The sequence below is a fragment of the Harmonia axyridis genome, chromosome 5, assembly GCF_914767665.1.
Source record: "Harmonia axyridis chromosome 5, icHarAxyr1.1, whole genome shotgun sequence".
In the NCBI taxonomy this organism is placed as follows: Eukaryota; Metazoa; Arthropoda; class Insecta; order Coleoptera; family Coccinellidae; genus Harmonia; species Harmonia axyridis.
In genome coordinates this window covers 36,318,397-36,337,414 of record NC_059505.1, presented here as the reverse complement: position 1 = coordinate 36,337,414, position 19,018 = coordinate 36,318,397, and the positions used below count along the sequence as shown (strand labels likewise).

The 19,018-nt window shown below is 38.4% G+C and overlaps 2 protein-coding genes across 11 annotated transcripts in view; both read right to left on the bottom strand.

Annotated features, from left to right (window-relative positions):
- Positions 1–19,018, bottom strand: part of LOC123679748 (rho GTPase-activating protein 21-B) — a 259,603-nt gene that overhangs the window by 106,448 nt on the left and 134,137 nt on the right. The window lies entirely within an intron of this gene.
- LOC123679753 (ADP,ATP carrier protein 1-like) lies at positions 16,714–17,884 on the bottom strand. The gene has a single exon (XM_045617216.1). It carries the CDS (start codon positions 17,770–17,772, stop codon positions 16,876–16,878), a length of 897 nt encoding a protein of 298 aa, XP_045473172.1. The 5' UTR covers positions 17,773–17,884; the 3' UTR covers positions 16,714–16,875.

The window sequence follows — 19,018 nt, the reverse complement described above, 5'->3', positions numbered from 1 at the left end:
GTCTTCTTTTTCCTGTGAAGTGGTCAATCGAAAGCCTAAAAAAATCTTAGGGTCAGTGGAACTATGAGGAGTAGAATGACGACGAGAACCGGACATAACCAAGCTTCTGTTTAGGGATTCATGGCTTGGCTTGATTTTCAAGCTTGATTTGATTTCAAGTCAAGCTCAAGTCAAGTATTTATTTATCAAGTACTTGAATCATATCAAGCTACTTGATTTTTAGCAGTTTTATTGTGTAGTGTCACATCAAAAGAAAAATAATGAAATGAGAAGAAACCTCTCAAAAAACACTCTTATTTTTTGAACTTATTGTATTCCGATTTTGTAACTGTAAAAGCAGCTCTGGAAAATTGTCTTTCAACAGGAGCTGAAGATGCTGGCGTTGATAAAAAATCCTTGGCCATTTTGGCCAAGTTTGGGAAGATATTTCTGAAACTACCAAAATCTACCAATAGATTTCATAGAAAATGTGAGGAAACTACTAATAAAGTCACACTGTCGAATGCTTCAGTCTCTCGGCGCTAGAGGAATCCCCTCATTTAGTCTAAGCACGCACAAGATTGCAGAAATATATGCCGTGCGACGCGTGCGTATCAAGCTCAAGTAATATCAAGTAGCTTGATATCAAGTCAAGCAATAAATATCTAAAACAAAACAAGTCAACATCACGAGTTTGATTTTCAAGTCAAGTAGTTGGTTAAAATGTCAAGCTACTTGGCTTAATGAATCCCTAACGCAGTTGCAACAACTGAACTGAAACATCTCTAGTAGCTCACTAATGAATCCAGTTAAAAAAAAATAGGAATTAATTTTCTTCAGAACTTCTTTCTTCTGGATGCATCACTTCTGATGTCACCGACTATATTTAATAAAGAAAAAACTCGATTTGGAGCAACTCCGGTGAAACTCTTGTCGCCAACTGATGTTGACCTGTCACGGTGCCAAAGGCTGGAGGAAACCTGCGATTTTACTATCAATTAGACGTAAAGTAATTATTTCGGTTAACGAAACAGCTAATTAGCGAAGCAGTCCGCCTATGACTTGGGAAATTATTCACGGGTTGTTATTCATTTCTGTCAGCGTTTTTTTATAGGGATTACTCGTTGAGTTATTCGATGTTCAAGGTCGAGCAGGCGAAATTTCAGGAATTGAGCTATTTCATCATCGTTTGTGCCGAAATAACTGTCCTCTGAATCACCCGGTATTTCATAATTAATAGGGATTATTTTTGCTGCCAAAAACAGCATTTATTCAAATACTACAAGATGATGTAATGATGGAAGCATTAGAATGAACCTTGACGTAGTATTTTATGGAAAGACTCTTCTTGTTCTATTCTTCTCCTAATCAAAATTATCCACTTCACGCTGAGAATAATATTCAATCTTTCTGGATATTCCAAATATTAGGAGTAGGGATTCATTAAGTCAAGTAGCTTGACATTTTAACCAATTACTTGACTTGAAAATCAAGCTCGTGACTTGAAAATCAAGCCAAGCCGTGAATCCCTAAACTGCGTCTACATTTGATCAACTTCCTCAAACTATTACCATGTACTATGTTGACAATGGTACAAATTCAGCGTCTCATTAAAATAAAAACAGTAATGTTAACAGCGTGAGAACATAATGAGAGAACAATATTATAACAATTATCTCTACGAGATAGTTCAGCTTCTGAGCATCAAATCATTGACCAAAGATTTAAACAAGAACGTGAACCTGTTACTATCCTCAACATCTTTTGGACATCTATCTAATCTTCAATGACAAATGACACTGTCGTTAGCTTCCCCACCTTATTTAGATTATTATCCTAGAGTACTTGTTCGTCGATCTATGTACATACTTTCTCCAAAAAGCAAGCATCACTATTTTGTCACCCAATAAAAGTTTCTAATGATATCTAGATGCTCTGTCGGACATATTGCTTCAGCACTTGTACTTTCAAGACTTCTTGTATCTTTTTCTCATATAATCAAGCTATTTCACAACCAATCACATTGACATTACAACCACAGTATACTTTGAGACCTCGTACCCGTCTTTCCACCTTCAGTTTATCTTCAAGATTCAACTGACAATATGAACTCAGCTGCCTAAACAAATTTCAATTTTGCAGAGAATTTTTTTGAATATAACGTTGAAATTATAAACAGAGGATACATTAAGACCTCCTCCCAGTGTTTTCACCTTCAGTTTACCTTTCATCTCATATAATTCAAGTTTTCAAAACAATCTAGAACCCAGAACTCCACGTAAAACTTGCAAAACTAATAAAACTTTCTAACGATACAACCTGGCGTAGTTCTGTTTGAACCCACGACTCGTCTGGATACCTATAGATCATAGGAGGCGGCGCTATATTTAAACACGACGCGAAACAAGCAAATTTCGAAAATAAATCAGAGGAACGTGTAAAACTTCCCGGCGACGCGTGAAAAGCTTTGTTAACGTTCGATATTTTCATCAGGTAGATTTACGCGATTTCTGGGAAGAAGAAGCAGGCCGGTTATACCTACGCAATAGATCGAAAGGCGTCGAAAGCTACTTTTCGGTAAAAGTGTTTACAAAGGAAACGTGGAAGTTTAGAGGGCAATTTCATTTTTCTCTTTCAACTCAACACCATTCTCGTTTGTTGTTTGTGATAACAAATAGTGGGAATCCAAGTTGGAATGAATGCTTTCCTAGAACTTTTCGCTAAATGTGAAAAATAGATTCGATAATAGAAATAACATATGAAGAAATGTGAAGATTTGTACAATTTGGAAGAATTCACGTGTTCTAGTTGGAAATTAATATTGAAGTAGTTGATAACTGTCCTTTAACTGGGAGTAATTTCCACGTTGGGACTGTTCATAACGTGTATGTACACCCTTATTTTAGAGGTTTGAGGTACACCACGACTACCTCTCATATTTTTGAAGGTTTTCCAACAAAAAATGTGCTAGTAATTGGGAGAAAAATTAATATGATTTACAGGGACTTTTTTAACTGCACGAAAAGTTTCGATGACCGTTATCTATGGTTTGACAGTTGGGAATGTCAATCTGAGTTGATATTTCTGTTCAGTAAGGATTATTCATCATGAATCGTTTGATGCCAGAAAAACGGTTCCAAATTTACTTTTAAAGAATAAATCTGTTCTCAAAGTTCATAGAGCACTTCGTCTATTTTACGGACAACCTAATCCTAATCGAACTACTTAGTGAGCAAGCAATTTAATCACCGAAGACGGCGAACGCAGTAGACGCCCAAAAGAGGCTATCACCTACGAAAAAATCAAAAAAGTTCACAAAATAATTTTGAATGACCGTAAAGTGAGGTTGATCGAGATATCAGACATTGAAGATATCATCTGAACGTGTACAGCATCATTCACGAATATTTGTACATGAGAAAGCTGTGTGCGAAATGGGTGTCGCGCGAGCTCACAATCGATCAAAAGCAACAACGTGTTAATGATTCTGAGCAGTGTTTGAAGCTGTTTAAGTGCAATAAACCTGAATTTTTGCGTCGATATGTGACAATGGATGAAACATGACTCCATCACTTAACTCCGGAGTCCAATCGAAGTCAGCTGAAAGGACTGCACACGATGAACCGAATCCAAAGCGAGGATAAACACATCAGTCAGCTGGCAAGGTTGAGGCATCAGTACTCTGGGATGCGTAAAGTATAATATTCATTGATTACCTCCAAAAGGGCCAGACCATCAACAGCGATTATTATATAGCGTTTTTGGACCGTTTAAAGGATGAAATCGTTAAAAAAACGGCCCCATTTGAAGAAAAAAAAAGGTGCTGTTTCATCAAGACAATGCGCCGTGTCACAAATCAATGAAAAAAATGGCAAATTTGTATGAATTGGGCTTTGAAGTGCTTCTGCATTTACCGTATTCGCCAGATCTGGCCCCCAACAAATTTTTCCTTTTCTAAGACCTCAAAGGAATGCCCGCTAAAAATAAATTTAGCTCCAATGAAGAAGTAATCGCCGAAACTGCCTATTTTGAAGCGAAAGACAAATCGTACTACAAAAATGGTATCGAAAAGTTGGAAGATCGCTATAATCGCTGTATCGCCCTCGAAGGCAACTATGTTGAATAATAAAATCGAATTTTGCCAAAAAAATGTGTTATACTTTGGTAGACCGGGGACTTTTCAATTGGCCTGTTAACTCGTAAGCACACATATGGGGGAAATCATATTGAAAAAATAAATGCCATGAAATTATCTACCAGATTATAACAATAAAAAAAAATAATTCCAACAATATTTCTGTCTTGTATTATTATTTGGATTTCTCATGCTTTAAAAAAAACACCTCCAGTTGATATTAAAGCATTTTTAAGCTCTTCGTCGAATACCTGTTTTTTTGAAGCGCAAAATATTATTCAAGTAGTGTTAATATTGTGCGTGTATGTATTTGAATTCCTTTTTGAGATACTCTTGAGCACATATAATACAACTAGAATTTCTGTCTCAATACAAACACAAATCATAGGCATTAAAAGCTTCAATTCAAAGCAATGCAGTCCCAGCTCAACGATATTTTCTGAAATTAAGCAGAAATAAACGCCATCCTAATCGATTCTAATCGATCTTGATCCCCTATCGGCCAAACGATCGAAAACGGGCAGGTACACACGTCGAGATGTTCCTCCGACGTAGAACAAGTTCGCGCGTATACGTCGTCTAATAACTTATTAGAACATGGCCGTTGGACCAGATCCAGTAGCGATGATTTGTGAAGCGAACCGGTGAAAAAGTGAAGCTTATTTATAACCGAGCGATATTCTGGATGCCGCATAGAACGTCTGAGAGGCTGGTCGACATTCAATCATCCGAGCGACATGTCGTGAGGTGGGTGTCGACCCGGTGGAATTTACGCGTATTAAATTGCACCGGGGGAGCCGTCCAAAAAATTCGAAAATTCCAATTACTCACTGCGGACGTTCTCGAGATGATTTGGCCATGCTATGGAATTCGTGAACAGCTTACCTGAAAAGAGAGAAAAAAAATTAACATTTTGTACAATTGGAATTCGTTTTCATTATCTGAATATTTAGGAACACAAGTGTTTGCAGTAGATGAAGTTTTCAAATATCCATTAAAGAAAAGTCCTATAAACCTGGGTTTGCAAACGCAAACGCTTGCAAATAAAATTTGATTTGGGAAAGAAGTTTCAAAAATAATGACATTATAAGTATAGGTTACTTTGTGACCTTCTCCCAGTATTTTCACCCCTGGTTAACCTTTAAGACTCCTCTGACAATATGAACTTTTGGTAGTGGACAGCCAACTTCAGGGTGTCAGTTAAACATAGCAAACCGGAGGTGAAAAAATGTCGTCAAGGAAATTGAAGACCTAATACATAATACTTTCATTTTCACATAAAAACGAAAAACATTTTGCACAATTGGAATTCGTTTTCATTATCTTTATAATTCGGAACACAAGCAAGCATAAGTGCTTACACTAGATGAAATTTTCAAAGAAATATCAATTAAAAAAAAAGTCCTATAAGCCTGGGCTAACGCTTGCAAAATAAAATTTGATGTGGCAAAGAATTTTCAAAAATATTGACATTATAAGTTTAGGGTACTTTATGACCTCCTCCCAGTATTTTCTCCCTCGGTTAACCTTTAAGACTCCACTGACAATATGAACTTAACTGACTGGTGTAACGTATTTTGGTAGTAGATAACTAAGTTCAGGGTGTCAGTTAAACCTAGCAAACCGGAAGTGAAAAGAATGGCGTCAAGGAAATTGAAGACCTAATACATAATACTTTCATTTTCAAAACGAAAAACATTTTATACAATTGGAATTAGTTTTCTTCATCTTAATATTTCGGAACACAAGTAAGCACAGGTGGTCAGAGTAAATGAAATTTTCGAAGAAATATCAATTTAAGAAAAAAGTCCTATAAGCCTGGGCTTGCAAACGCAAACGCTTGCAAAATAAAATTTAATTTGGCAAAGGATTTTCAAAAATATTGACATTATAAGTAGAGGATACTTTATGACTTTCTACCAGTTTCTTCACATCCGTTTAACCTCAAAGATTTCACTGACAATATAAACTTAGCAGCCCGGTTGAACGAATTTCGGTAGTGGACAGCCAACTTCAGGGTGTCAGTTGAACAAAGTAAACCGGGACTGAGAAGAATGGCGTCAAACGAATTGTCGATCTTATTCTTTCATTTTCGCATAAAAAACGCAGCTCTACCCTTACCATTTACAACTAAAATGACTCCATACATCATCCGAGAAAGATGCGCGCACTCAGCGCCCCGAGAAACGAATTAACCTGGGACGGGTACAGAGCTGGATACCACAATTTCCACCACCAGACAATCAACAACCACGGCGATCTCCGTCGAGTGGGCCGATATATATGGCGTCCCTGAAAAAGCTAATCGCATGGCAGTTCAAAAGGAAGATCGATAAACGTGCACTTTATAAGTGGTGGGCAATTTGTCGGTAGACAGGCTCACAAACGGGCACGTCTGACTTATGTGCAAGCGCCCGGTATGATCCTCTATATGGAAGAATGGACGGAGGCAGTCTGCCAGCTAGTCTAGAGATAGTCGCGCTTGGTGCATTAATAATTCTATATGGTGTTTTTCGCATGAAACGCCACTAAATCATCGATCTCTCCGTAGTGTCTGGTCGTTAGGCATGACGAATATTCATGAGCTTGGAATTGTACTCTTTACGAGATGGTCAAGTCGACGGCTCCGACGTGTTTACTGGGGACCTTCAAGGGTGCATTTGTGGGCTGGTTATGTTCGTTAATGAGCCAAATCAGCCTAATATCAGGTGTACAACGTTGCTTCCGACGTTTTGCAATAAATGGCTGTAGCGGTAAGTGGTGGTCGAAATAAATAGACCGTAGATGTCACACAATAAGCTTAGGTATTTGTAAGCATAACACCATCGAAATATAAGTCGATATGTGTCTGCATCATAAAGTTATTCTCGATTGAACATGTCAGCTTACCAGCCAAACTCTCGTTATTTGCGGAAAGTTTTAATTTTCTGCTTTAAAATTAATCTTTCTGCAGAAAGATTCGCTTTTGCTTTCGAAATAGGCTCCACCTTGGTGACTACTTCTTCATTACATCCAAATTTTTTGCATTCTTTTAAAGGTCTGCGAAAAAGCAGTAATCACTTGGGCCCAGATCTGGAATATGAGTAGTTGGAAGCGAAATTTGTTTAATTTGAGCATGGTTTTCTTCGCAGATAAATTTTTTCTTTTGAATTTGAGAATGTTTTATCAATTCCTGCATTCATTCGATCTAATAACGTTATGTTATATGCACTATTGATAGATTGACCTTTGTCAAGATAATCAATGGACAATATACCTTCTACCTTCCAAAATACGGATGCCATAACTATGACAGCTGATGTTTGAAATTTTGGTATTCATGGATGGCTTTCACCGATTGTGTTCCACTCAACTGGCGTTCTCTCTGACTCAGGGGGGTGGTGATGAATCCTTGTAACATCCATTGTCATATAAATTGTGGTATTTAAGGAAATGAAAAAGCCGATGAACTTGCAAAAAGGGTATCAAGGTTGATACCTGTTGGCCCTGAGCCCTTCTGTGAGCTTGAAAAATACCAATACAAGACAGCGGTACAACAATGGGAGAGGTACAAAAGGAAAAATCTCTGGTGGAATACTCCTGATCTTGCTCAGGCAAAGAAATTTGTGGTGCTTCCACCGACCTATACCAGAAAGCTCCTGAAGCTACCACGAGCTGAGCTTTGGGTAATGGTGGGACTGCTGACAGGACACTGTCGGTACAAATACCTTTTGTACTGTATGGGTAAGTCAGCAGATGAGATCTGCAGGTTCTGTGGCAAGGAGGTAGAGACAGCATCGAAGGCCTCCCATGAATATGATATGAATAGGTAGGGTTAAGAACAAAAGATGGTCCCAGTTCCCGGCAGGCTAATAGAGCCCTAACGACCTCGATTCAGTGAAATAATGATTACTCTATATTCCGAAATTATGGCACCTATCATTTGAAGATTGTTACTGACAAAGAAAAAAGTGGTGGTGCATCATGTCCAAGACTTATTGAGTGACGTGGTATCTTCGAAACCAGTGGCTGGATTCTGGACAACAGACGAACAATTAGGCTAATTTTGTCCATTTAAAATCTCAAATTGCGCATTTATATTGATAGCTACAAGTATTAAGTATTTTCTACCGGAAATAAGTGCAAACTTGATGGCATCTTGCTTTCTAAAATAAATGCGTAAAACCGGAAATGACGGTACTAACGAATCCAATTTCAAAGGAATTATATTTAAGGTGATAATTTCCTGCAATTACCAAGACGCAACACAATGAAATTCTTTCCAATCGGAGATTCCGACTGGAATTGTGAAATCCTTCGACGCGAGGAACAAAACCTCCAATCTACACTTGGCGCACTTTCGTGAAATTCGAACGTCTCAATACTAAACGTTTCATGCGAACATTTGATGTACGAACTTTTACTGTTAATTAAGAATAATTTTCGAGATCCCCGATTTCTAACTGTGCGAACTGTCGGGCGCGAAGCGTCGTATAAAACGGTAAATCATCTTAATCTGCAGTAATGCGATGACAGCGAACAAACTATTGACAATTAACGGCTACTTTCCCGCAAATGCGAATAGAAATGCTAGAAAGTGCGACGCATAACTTGCCGATGACAAATTGATCGAAATCAGATGACATTAACCGATGGGATTCTGATAACTCATCTGCGGGTTTTTTTTTCAATTTCATGTCAAAGTTAACATTTCATCTGGAAGGAAAACGAAGATTTCTATTGGTGAAATTGAGCAGTTTTGAATGGGGTCGGTATCTGGATGGGTGACCACTCGCAAAATTATATGACGACAAATGAAAATGAGAAAAGTATTCACGTGAAATCGAGCGCTTTCATTTGTCTGTTAGCTATTCATGATTTAATACTAAGCCCATGTAATCCTAAGCACATCATGCTGAGGCCATTATTGTCAGAATCAATCACGCCCATGAGTCTCTATGATCAAACCCAAATTGCAGGGCAGGTACCAAGGTACCGTCGCTCTAATAGACACTTTCGATATGGCCCTCACTAGTATCACTTCGACTTAGATCCTGTATAGGAAGTTAGTTCAAAGTTCGTTATAATAAACTCTGCATCCTGGGTGATAGTATTTTTTCTTAGATTGAAAACTTTAGATAATTTGACATACATACATCGTCAAAAGTCTTGGCCCTCCCTGTCAACCCTCAACATGTTGACAATTTTTTGTGTGTGGAATCTTCATTATCTTATCACTTAAATGAAAGCAATAAATCAGCAAAAAATGTTTCTTGTATTGGAGAATACAGGTGTATTCGGAGTTAATAAGTTTTCAGTGGATAAAGAGAGTTGTAATATTGAGAATATTCCGTGGAAAATGCCGGGATATCCAATTTCTCAGTTTGACCAGGCAAAAATAGTAGCCTTACGTCAAAAAGCTTTGTCGAACCAAGTTGTTGAGCAACGTTTGAATATTCCACGGGCTTCAGAGAAGCGCATAGTGGTCCTCTTCTTGGTAGACCAAGAGGAACATCTGCAAGGGAAGACCATTATATCGCAAATTTTACTCGAAAGAATCGAACGGTATCTGTAACAGATCTTCGAAGTTATTTTTTGAGTACCTATAGACGGTAGTATCAACCAGTACCATAAGGGAAAGGTTGCGTTCCTCAAATTTAAGGACAAGAAGACCTTTAAGAGTACTTCGGCTATCACCTGGACATAGAGCTACCCGTCGACAATGGGCAGATCACCACCAAGACTGGCTTCTTCCACAATGGCGCAACGTACATTTTTTGGACGAGCCCCTATTCGGTTTACTAAGTGATAGTAGACGAGAAAGGGTTTGGAGAGGTCCAGGCAGACTAGAGCGATTCAATTTTGCATGGGAAGTTGCCCTTTCAAGGTGGATCAATAATATGTTGGGGGGTATAATGTTCGATCGCCGTACCTCTCTTATTATCGTTGAACGAACAATGACTAGTTCCATCTACGTAGAAAACATCATTGAATCAATCACTGCTCCTCTGCGCAACGAATTTGGGGGTAATTTCATTTATCAGGATGATAACGCCTCACCACATCGTACACGAAGTGTCCAAAACATTCTTCAAGAGAACAATATCCAGAGAATGAACTGGCCAGCAAACTCACCAGACATGAATCCAATTGAGCACGTATACGATTACTTAGTGATAGCAATATCCAATCGCCAAAACCCACCTTCAACTTTCAGGACTGGAATTTAGCCCTTCAGGATGAATGGAACGATATGCCTGAAAATTTCACTAATGATTTGATTCGTGGAATGCCAAGATGTATTAGGCAGTTGATTGAAAGTAGATGTGGTAATACGGACTATTGAATTTGGATTCAGTTGTGGAACAACTATCATCAATCAAAAATAAATAATTGATAAATTTGGAGTTTTTCTAACTTTTCCTATTTTGTTTCATCCTGTATGAAGCAAAGAGTAACAAACAATGATTTTCTATCAAATATATTGCAGTTGGAATAAAGGAAAATAATCATCTCATTTCCAAAACAAAAAACTGATAAATGACAAAAAATTCGAAAATTACATACATTGTGACGAAATGACAAAGCTATCTGTTCAGAGAACGAACATTCGAAAAAGTAAAAGAAATTATCTTAAAATCAATTCTGCCTTTGCAAAGCAATCTCAATCTCCTTAAAATTCTCCAGAACGATTCAATTTTTTCTCAATTGAAATAAAACGCTGAAAGCAATTCGCCATCTCGTCAGCGTCTCACGTGCAAAAAACCAGCGACATTAATTTTTGAGATTCTCCTTTAACAGACTTGCACAATGGACAATTAAACCAAATTAATTACCCACGAAATTATGCTTGGAGAACAAAAAGAAAACTGGGACAGGCCATTAAACGTTCTGCTATAACAACGTTGTTAACGTTAAAAGTAAACCTCGTACTGATTACACGGAATGTCCTTCGTCGCAGGATTCGAGTTTTTACTTGGCTGTACTTGAAATTGGCGTGAAAAAGATATATTGTATTAATGCTGTCCTCTTGTCGTTTTGATGAGGTTTTTTCGTGGAAGAATTCTGTGTTAATCAAGTACGCTGTGATTTGTCTCGCGATAAAGACATTTCGACAAGGAGTTGCTCAAGTTCCACCTTGACACGATTTTTTATTGAAAAATTAGCATAAATATCATACATTTTTTCTTACAAAACTGACACTATTCATAAGTATACTCAGCTTTATGATTGATCCATCTATTCCAACGTTCCTCTATTTATTATTTATTAATTTATGATATTTATACTAATTTTTAATTTTTTTACATTGGAGCAACGTAGTCAACGAGTCAGTGCCCTAAGAGTTTAGCTCCTCTAAGGGTTAACTGAAAAGCTTGAAATATTCAGGGTGGATTACTAGACTGAATAAGGAGGCGAACAAGGCTTTAAGGTTATGCCTACAATCTTCTCCGTCTCCCAAATCCAGAGATTCCACGAACAAATTGAATATGTATGAGGTAACTATATTTATTGCAATTTCCAATTCCAGTTCGTCGAAACTGGAGTTGATCACCATTCTCTGAACCAAGAATGATTACAGAGTTTCTTTGAAACACTTGTAACATTTCAGAGCACTTCACAGATAGCAAATGACATTAACAGCCAAGATAAATGGAACAGAAATTACATAAAGATGAATAAGTTTGAAATTATGAACTTCCATCTCAAAGAAAAGAGAATCACACCGTACGATAAGATGAGTATGTTTCTTTGAGCGTAGCGTCTATAAATTCATGAAATGGGAGGTAATCTGCAATAATTTCGAGTTTACGAGGGGACTTGATTCACGAACACAACCTACAACGCTGTATTGCCAATTTTCAAACGGAAAACAGTGCTATTTAACACCCAATATTATACTATTTATTATATTTATTCAGTTAGGTTTATTGAGCCTATAAAAAGTTGAAATTCATATAGATAGAAAGTTTGAGAAGAATATAAAAAAATTAGGAAAACACTGAGGAGTAGTCAGGAGCTTTAGAAAGCCTTTTCATGCATTCGCCAATCTCATCCTTGAAAACCACTTAACTTAATACTAACTCAGAATTTAGATAATCTAGCTAGAATCATTGAAGACGCCTACGTGTACTTCCCTTTCCTCAAGGCGATGTTGGAAAGGGAATTGTTCAAATGACCGAATCATACTATATTTAGACAATGGGATTTTATCTCCACCTGAATTCAAATTTCACTGCTTCCCACTTTGAATTTTAAACTTCTATCTCTTGTGTAGTTGGGTCTTTAGCTTTTTACTGCTTCATCTCAGTGTAATTAACCTCTAGTGAAGTAATGACTTCTGCTCTATCAAGTGGAAACAGGCCAATAAAAAATGTTTGTGCAACTACTAATTACAGAGTCTCTGTGCCAGTCGACATTAGGCTTAACACGCTATTTTTTTAGGGAAGAGCCATCTCCTGTCGCTTGTGTTTCCTTGAAGCTTTTTCATCGGTTTGCGTGATTTTTCCCTTTGTTGAAGGTCTTCCCACTCAGCTCTATTGAATGATCGTCTAGAAATCCTTCCCAAGTAACGAACTAAGCAGTTCCATTCAAGGGCCGTTTTCCTCAAGTCCCTACAGAAAAGGGTTGGGCTGTTCTAATCCCATCTCAACCCCTAGCTAAGGGTAACTGCTACCCTTACCTTCCGGCCTAATGAAGATTGGTGCTCGAGGCCGTGTCGTTCTGAAATCGATGCCACTTATGTAAGGGCTCATCGAGGAAATTGCATTATCAGCTATCGCGACAAGCCCTTGTTTGAGGATGACATCGACCAAAGGGTTGGGGTGGGCGATCACGTGGCTAGGTGAACGCTCCTAGTCGACAAGCCGGGGATCTTGTCGTGTTTATCGGTATAAACGATATTTTGCTTCGATAGCGCGAAGGTTAGTCGTAATTATGCGCGATTTTTTCGTTGTTGAAGATTGTAATCTACAATACGAGGGTTGGGGTTGAACGAAAGATTTTTTTTTATTGATTTGAGGCATGCAAAGTTGTTCGTTAGTTAGAGGTGTACTACTGCATCGTGCAGAAATAAATGAGATGATAATTATATACAAGTGACATAGAAATTAGAACACGTAGTATCGGTGCATTTACAAAAATTTCAGGAAAATACAACCGTTTGACCAAACATGAAAAAATATGAGGTGTTGAGCCTACACGATGTCTTAGATACTGGAGAACACGCCTGGATATACTCCTAATGAGATGGTCGATATAATGTTGAGGTATCTCAGACCAGGTATCTTGCACCTTGTGTCGATGTGCTACGATCTGTGAAGAAATGGAGGAAACATTGTTACCATAATGTCCTGTATGTGTTAAATGGAAGAAAGTTTGCTAGATCTAGGGGACTAAACTGACAAATATTTTTTTGTTTGTAACCCTCGGCGGTCATGATGTATGTGATAAACACAGAAGATGCCCTGCTTCCATAAGCAACAGCCTCCTACACACATACTTCAGATGTGTGGATCAGGTCTCTTACCATGACGTATCTCATACTAGCCAGGCTGAATGGAACCACGAATAGAATACCATTGTCTTCAGTAATAAAACCAGATTCTGTTTCAGCATGCTTGATGGCCGTGCAAGTACAAAAAGGCAACGTATTGCAAGTGGTCTGGGGTTTCTTCCTTCTCCCCCCAGAATCTGTACTCGTCGTTTTCTGCTAGACTCATTCTCATGAGATGCTTCCAGAGGCGACAATGCCCTGTAAGGAATCCAGGAAGAAGGTGTAGCATGTTCTTGCTAAGATCTATATACTTATTAGATTTTGCAGTATCAAACTATAGAAGAAACTTTTTTTATTCCACTAGAGTTTTTCTCTTTCGGTTTTTTCCTTTTCCCGAATCTCTTTCTTGGAGGTAACGGGTGTTTTTTTAGGGCTATAGAACTTTAAATTGCAATAAAACAACGATGGATTATTCGATTGACATGAATTTTATTTATCCGCAAGATAATCTTGTGGCATTACATTTTGAATATGATTTCTGGCATATGACCGCCACGGCTGGCTCGGATGTAGTCCAATCTGGACGTCCAATTTTCGATGACTTGTTCCAACATTTGTGGCCGTATATCGGCAATAACACGGCGAATGTTGTCTTCCAAATGGTCAAGGGTTTGTGGCTTATCCGCATAGACCAATGACTTTACATAGCCCCACAGAAAGTAGTCTAGCGGTGTTAAATCACAAGGTCCAAGAAGTGAAATTAGGCGGTCACCAAACGTGTCTTTCAATAAATCGATTGTGGCACGAGCTGTGTGACATGTTGCGCCGTCTTGTTGGAACCATTACTCCTGGAAATCATGGTTGTTCAATTCAGGAATGAAAAAGTTAGTAATCATGGCTTTATACCGATCACCATTGACTGTAACGTTTTGGCCATCATCGTTTTTGAAGAAGTACAGACCAATGATTCCACCAGCCCATAAAGCGCACCAAACAGTCAGTTTTTCTGGATGTACCGGTGTTTCGAGATACACTTGAGGATTAGCTTCACTCCAAATGCGGCAGTTTTGTTTGTTGACGTAACCATTCAACCAGAAATGCGCTTCATCGCTAAACAAAATAAAATGGACGTAGTGCGCGATACGTATTCCGCACAGAACCATTATATTCGAAATAAAATTGCACTATTTGCAAGCGTTGTTCAGGCGTGAGTCTATTCATGATGATGAATTGCCAAACCAAACTGAAAATAAATCACTTGACAACTGTTAAATCGGTCGCCATCTTGAACAGTAATGCCAACTCAAAGTTATATACCTCGAAAAAAAAACTCCCTACATCATTGCCGGTCCCGAGACTGGATAGAAGAGAAGGATTTTCAGATGAGGGTGGCAGCATGTCTGATGGGAAAATTAAAATCGCTCAAAGATCCAATAATCAGCATAGGTCTCATTTCATGTTTAGAAACGTTGGAAATATTTTCGGTTGATTCCGGAAATTCTCTTGAAACTTCTTCAACACGAAGCAATTAACGAATCAAATTAAAAAGCATTCAGCTCCTTCACGAAATCCAATTGAATCGATTCAAAATACAGGAGCAGGTAATCAGGCTAGCGGTCCACATTTTTACGTCGATAAACAACTAAAAATACCGGTAGCGCAGTACTTTCAATTCGTAATGTCGGATATTGCGATATAAAGTGACACCCACTCGAAATATACGGTTAAAATCGCCAATACATCCGTGTTATGGGTATTAAATTCAATTTTATGACGCGAATTCAATATAGGAAGCAATCAAACCGTTCGAAATGACGCTCTGATTGATGAATGTGTCGGAGGCTTTCTTATATATAATCTGACAGAATTGGATGTCGTGTGTTGAAAATCGCTGCAGGAAGTCGATTGCAACGTATTAAATCTTCCTGTTCGGGTTATTCAAACACTCGACAATGTACAGAACCAAGCAGTAAAATTGTTTCGTAAGAAAATTTACGGTGAAAAAAATTTCTTCGTCTTTGTGAATTCGTTAAGACAGATGTTGAGTGTACCAATCTCAGAAACAATTCCTGTATATAGATCGTACATGACTTTTGATGAGAGATATATTCAATTGATGCGAAAATATCATACAACAGAAATTCTAAAATGCATGAATTTGTACTTTCAAGAATAACTTTCGGTCTTGTGCCTATACTTTTATCTTCCGAGAAGTTCTAATTTACGAATTCGCAAGGTACACCATATATATGGAAGAGCTTAAACATTCATGAGTCAGTATGATAAGCCATACCAAATTCGACTGACAAACATGAATCTAAGCGAAACATTGAGAATTGAAAAGCTCGAAGTGAAACGTTAAGAAGCAACAAGCCCAAGCATTTCTCTAGGTATATTGTGATGCAACAGCGTTATTTTTCACTCTGAAAATTGACAAAATGCAAAATGAAAAGTTGCGAATTAGTTTGCTGCAATAGGCCTCAGGACCTCAGTAAACCTAGCAGAACCACTTTGCAATTTTCGATTATTTTATTGGTCATACTTTTAGGGTAATAAATTTATTACCCTATTAAACAATTTCTTACTGCTAGCTTAACTTAAAGCTGGAAGGACCAACAAGCTAATCGATTCTTCATAAACAATCTGATTTAACCATAAAATTTCAGAATCACATTTGAAGCCACTGCCAGACTTCTAGATTTATGGACAATTTTAGTGCTCATGTTCAAACACTGCCAAATTTCAAAAAAATCCTTGGTTCTGTAAGCTTTACCGTTAGACTAGCAGAGCCCAACCATAAAGAAACTCCCAAATCTAAATTCACTTACATAGTAATTTTAAGCTCTGTTCAGACTCATTTATTACCCTATATTGAAATGTTTTGCACTCTTCAGTTCAGCGAGATATCATGGGTTTTACTAGATTCACCTGAACTAGCAGTACCAAATGCAAATCGAATGTATATAAAAAAATCTGATTGCACCATAATTTTTGGCTTGTAGCCAAATTTCGTGATTAAGATTTTTAAATTAAAATTCTGGATTCTGCTAGCTTCACCGTTGAACTAGCAAAACCCAACCATAAAGAAACTGCCCCTTCCTTGATTCCAATGAAAAATGAACGAACTAAGTTCAAATTTATTCAGAACATCAACAAAGTCAACTCAATCTCCAAGTAATTATTACATCCTAAACTCTGTAACAGGACCACAATAAGACTTACATATACAAGAACTAAAACACAAAACTCGAAAACAAACCTAGTCTAAACCAAACAATAACCAAGCTTAAAGTAACTTCTTCAACTCGTCGTAGAACACCAGGACCAAAGCTCCACCAGTTCCTCTAAGCACATTGGAAAACGCACCCTTAAAGAAGGCAGTAGGACCCTCGTTCTTCGATATCTTCATCCAGCAATCCAACGTGTTCTTATACATGATGTCCTTTTTCGCCCTGCCACTCTGCATCATCATACGTCTTCTCACAGTATCGAAAGGATAAGAAATTATACCAGCGGTCGTCGTCACCGCTTCAGCTATCAGGAAAGACACGATAAAAGGTGTGTTCTTCGGGTTTGGCAGCATCCCCTTGAAGGTATCGAACATCCCAAAATATGAGGCTCTGTAGATCACAATACCTTGAACGGATACGACGAAACCTCTGTATAACCCAATAGGTCCGTCCGATTTTATAGTTTTGGAAATGCAGTCTATGAGTCCACTGTACTGCCGATCACCTGAAGTCTTGCCAACGTCGGCCCCCAGGCGAGTCCTAGCGTAGTCCAAGGGGTACACGAAGCACAACGAAGTAGCACCAGCAGCTCCACCTGACGCCAAATTAGCGGCGAAATATCTCCAAAACTGCTTCTCCTTATCCACGCCACTCATAAATAGCTGCTTGTAAACATCCTTGAACGCAAAGTTCAACGCTTGGGTAGGGAAATACCTCAAAACGTTCGCCATGTTTCCGCGCCAGAAGCTCAGATATCCTTGCTCCTTTGGTATTCTCACAAAAGCGTCTACCATCCCTTTGTACTGGGCGCCACTGGCTATCTGCTGTGACGCTGCTTGAACTTGCAATATAAGCTTGACTCTCTCGATCGGGGCGACTGCTGTTTTGGCCACAGCGGCTGATATTCCGCCCGCCAGGAAGTCTTTCAGAAAACCGACAGCATCGGAAGGCATGCCGGCCAAGATTTCTTTGAACTGACCCGTCTTGAACGATTCGAAATAGACGAAAACTCGAGGAACGTTCGGTTTGACGTTTAAGATGGACGCGGTCCGAACGGTTCATAGAATGGAGACTGGCGGCATAGAAGAAGGTCGGTGGGAGGAGCTAGGGGTGACCAGCTTTGATGAATTGTGATCCAGATCAGGCGAGGGGTGTGAAAAGATATGCGAACGTTTACACCGTTAGAAAAAATACAATTCTTGTCCGATTTTAATGGAATTTTGTATGGTAAATTAGGCAAAAACTGTTCGGTTTGACATTTAAGATGGACGCAGTCAGATCGGTGCCATAGAATGAAGGCGGGCACCATAGAGAAGGCCTAGGGGTGATCAACGATGAATAAATTAGAATTTTGATCTGGATCAGGGATGTGGAAAACAATTCAAACTTTCACTCCTCTGGAAAAAATACAATTTTCATCAGATTTCAGTGGAATTTGTCATGGATATTCTGCTTGAGACGTAACACGCCTCTTAATGAGTACAGAGCCTGGTGCATATATGGCACCGCCAGGACCTTACAACTTTTTTCTGATTAGTATCAAGCTTCAAAAGATGCGTGTCGAAATTTCGGAACATAGATATAACTTTGGATCGAAATATTGAAGCTCAAGTGATGCTACATTGATGCCACGCTTGCTCAACGTTGATCAAATGCAACAACTTATGGCCGATTCCGATTGCTATTTGGAGCAGTTGAAGAAGAATAAAAAAGATTCTCTTGAGTAGATATGGCAGTAAATGAAACATGGATTCATCACTACATTCCTGAGTCAAAAAGAGCTTCAACTGAGTGGCAAGCACTCGGTGAAAACCTTCCAAAGCGACCAAAATCTCAAACATCGGCTGGCAAGGTTATTGCATCAGTATTTTGGGACGTGCAAGTTTATTGAATATCTTGGTGAAGGTAGAATCAGCAACAGTGAATATTACATAATATTATTGGATCGATAGAATGTAAAAGTCAAGGAAAAATGTCCTCAAATGCAAAAAAAAATCTTGTTCACCAAGAGGATACTCCTGGCATACATTGATGAAGGAATTTAGCTCCTTTAAGGAATAACAGAGGCTTGAAATTTTCAAGGTGAATTATGAGACTGAATATAGAGGCTCTATGGTTATGCATTTAGCATGCATTTATAGTTAACTATATTTAATACAATTTCCAATGAGAGATTGACGGAACTGAAGTTGATTATCA

Coding starts and splice junctions, on each gene's coding strand:
- LOC123679753 (XM_045617216.1), bottom strand. CDS start 17,772: ATGCCTTCCGATGCTGTCGGTTTTCTGAAAGACTTCCTGGCGGGCGGA.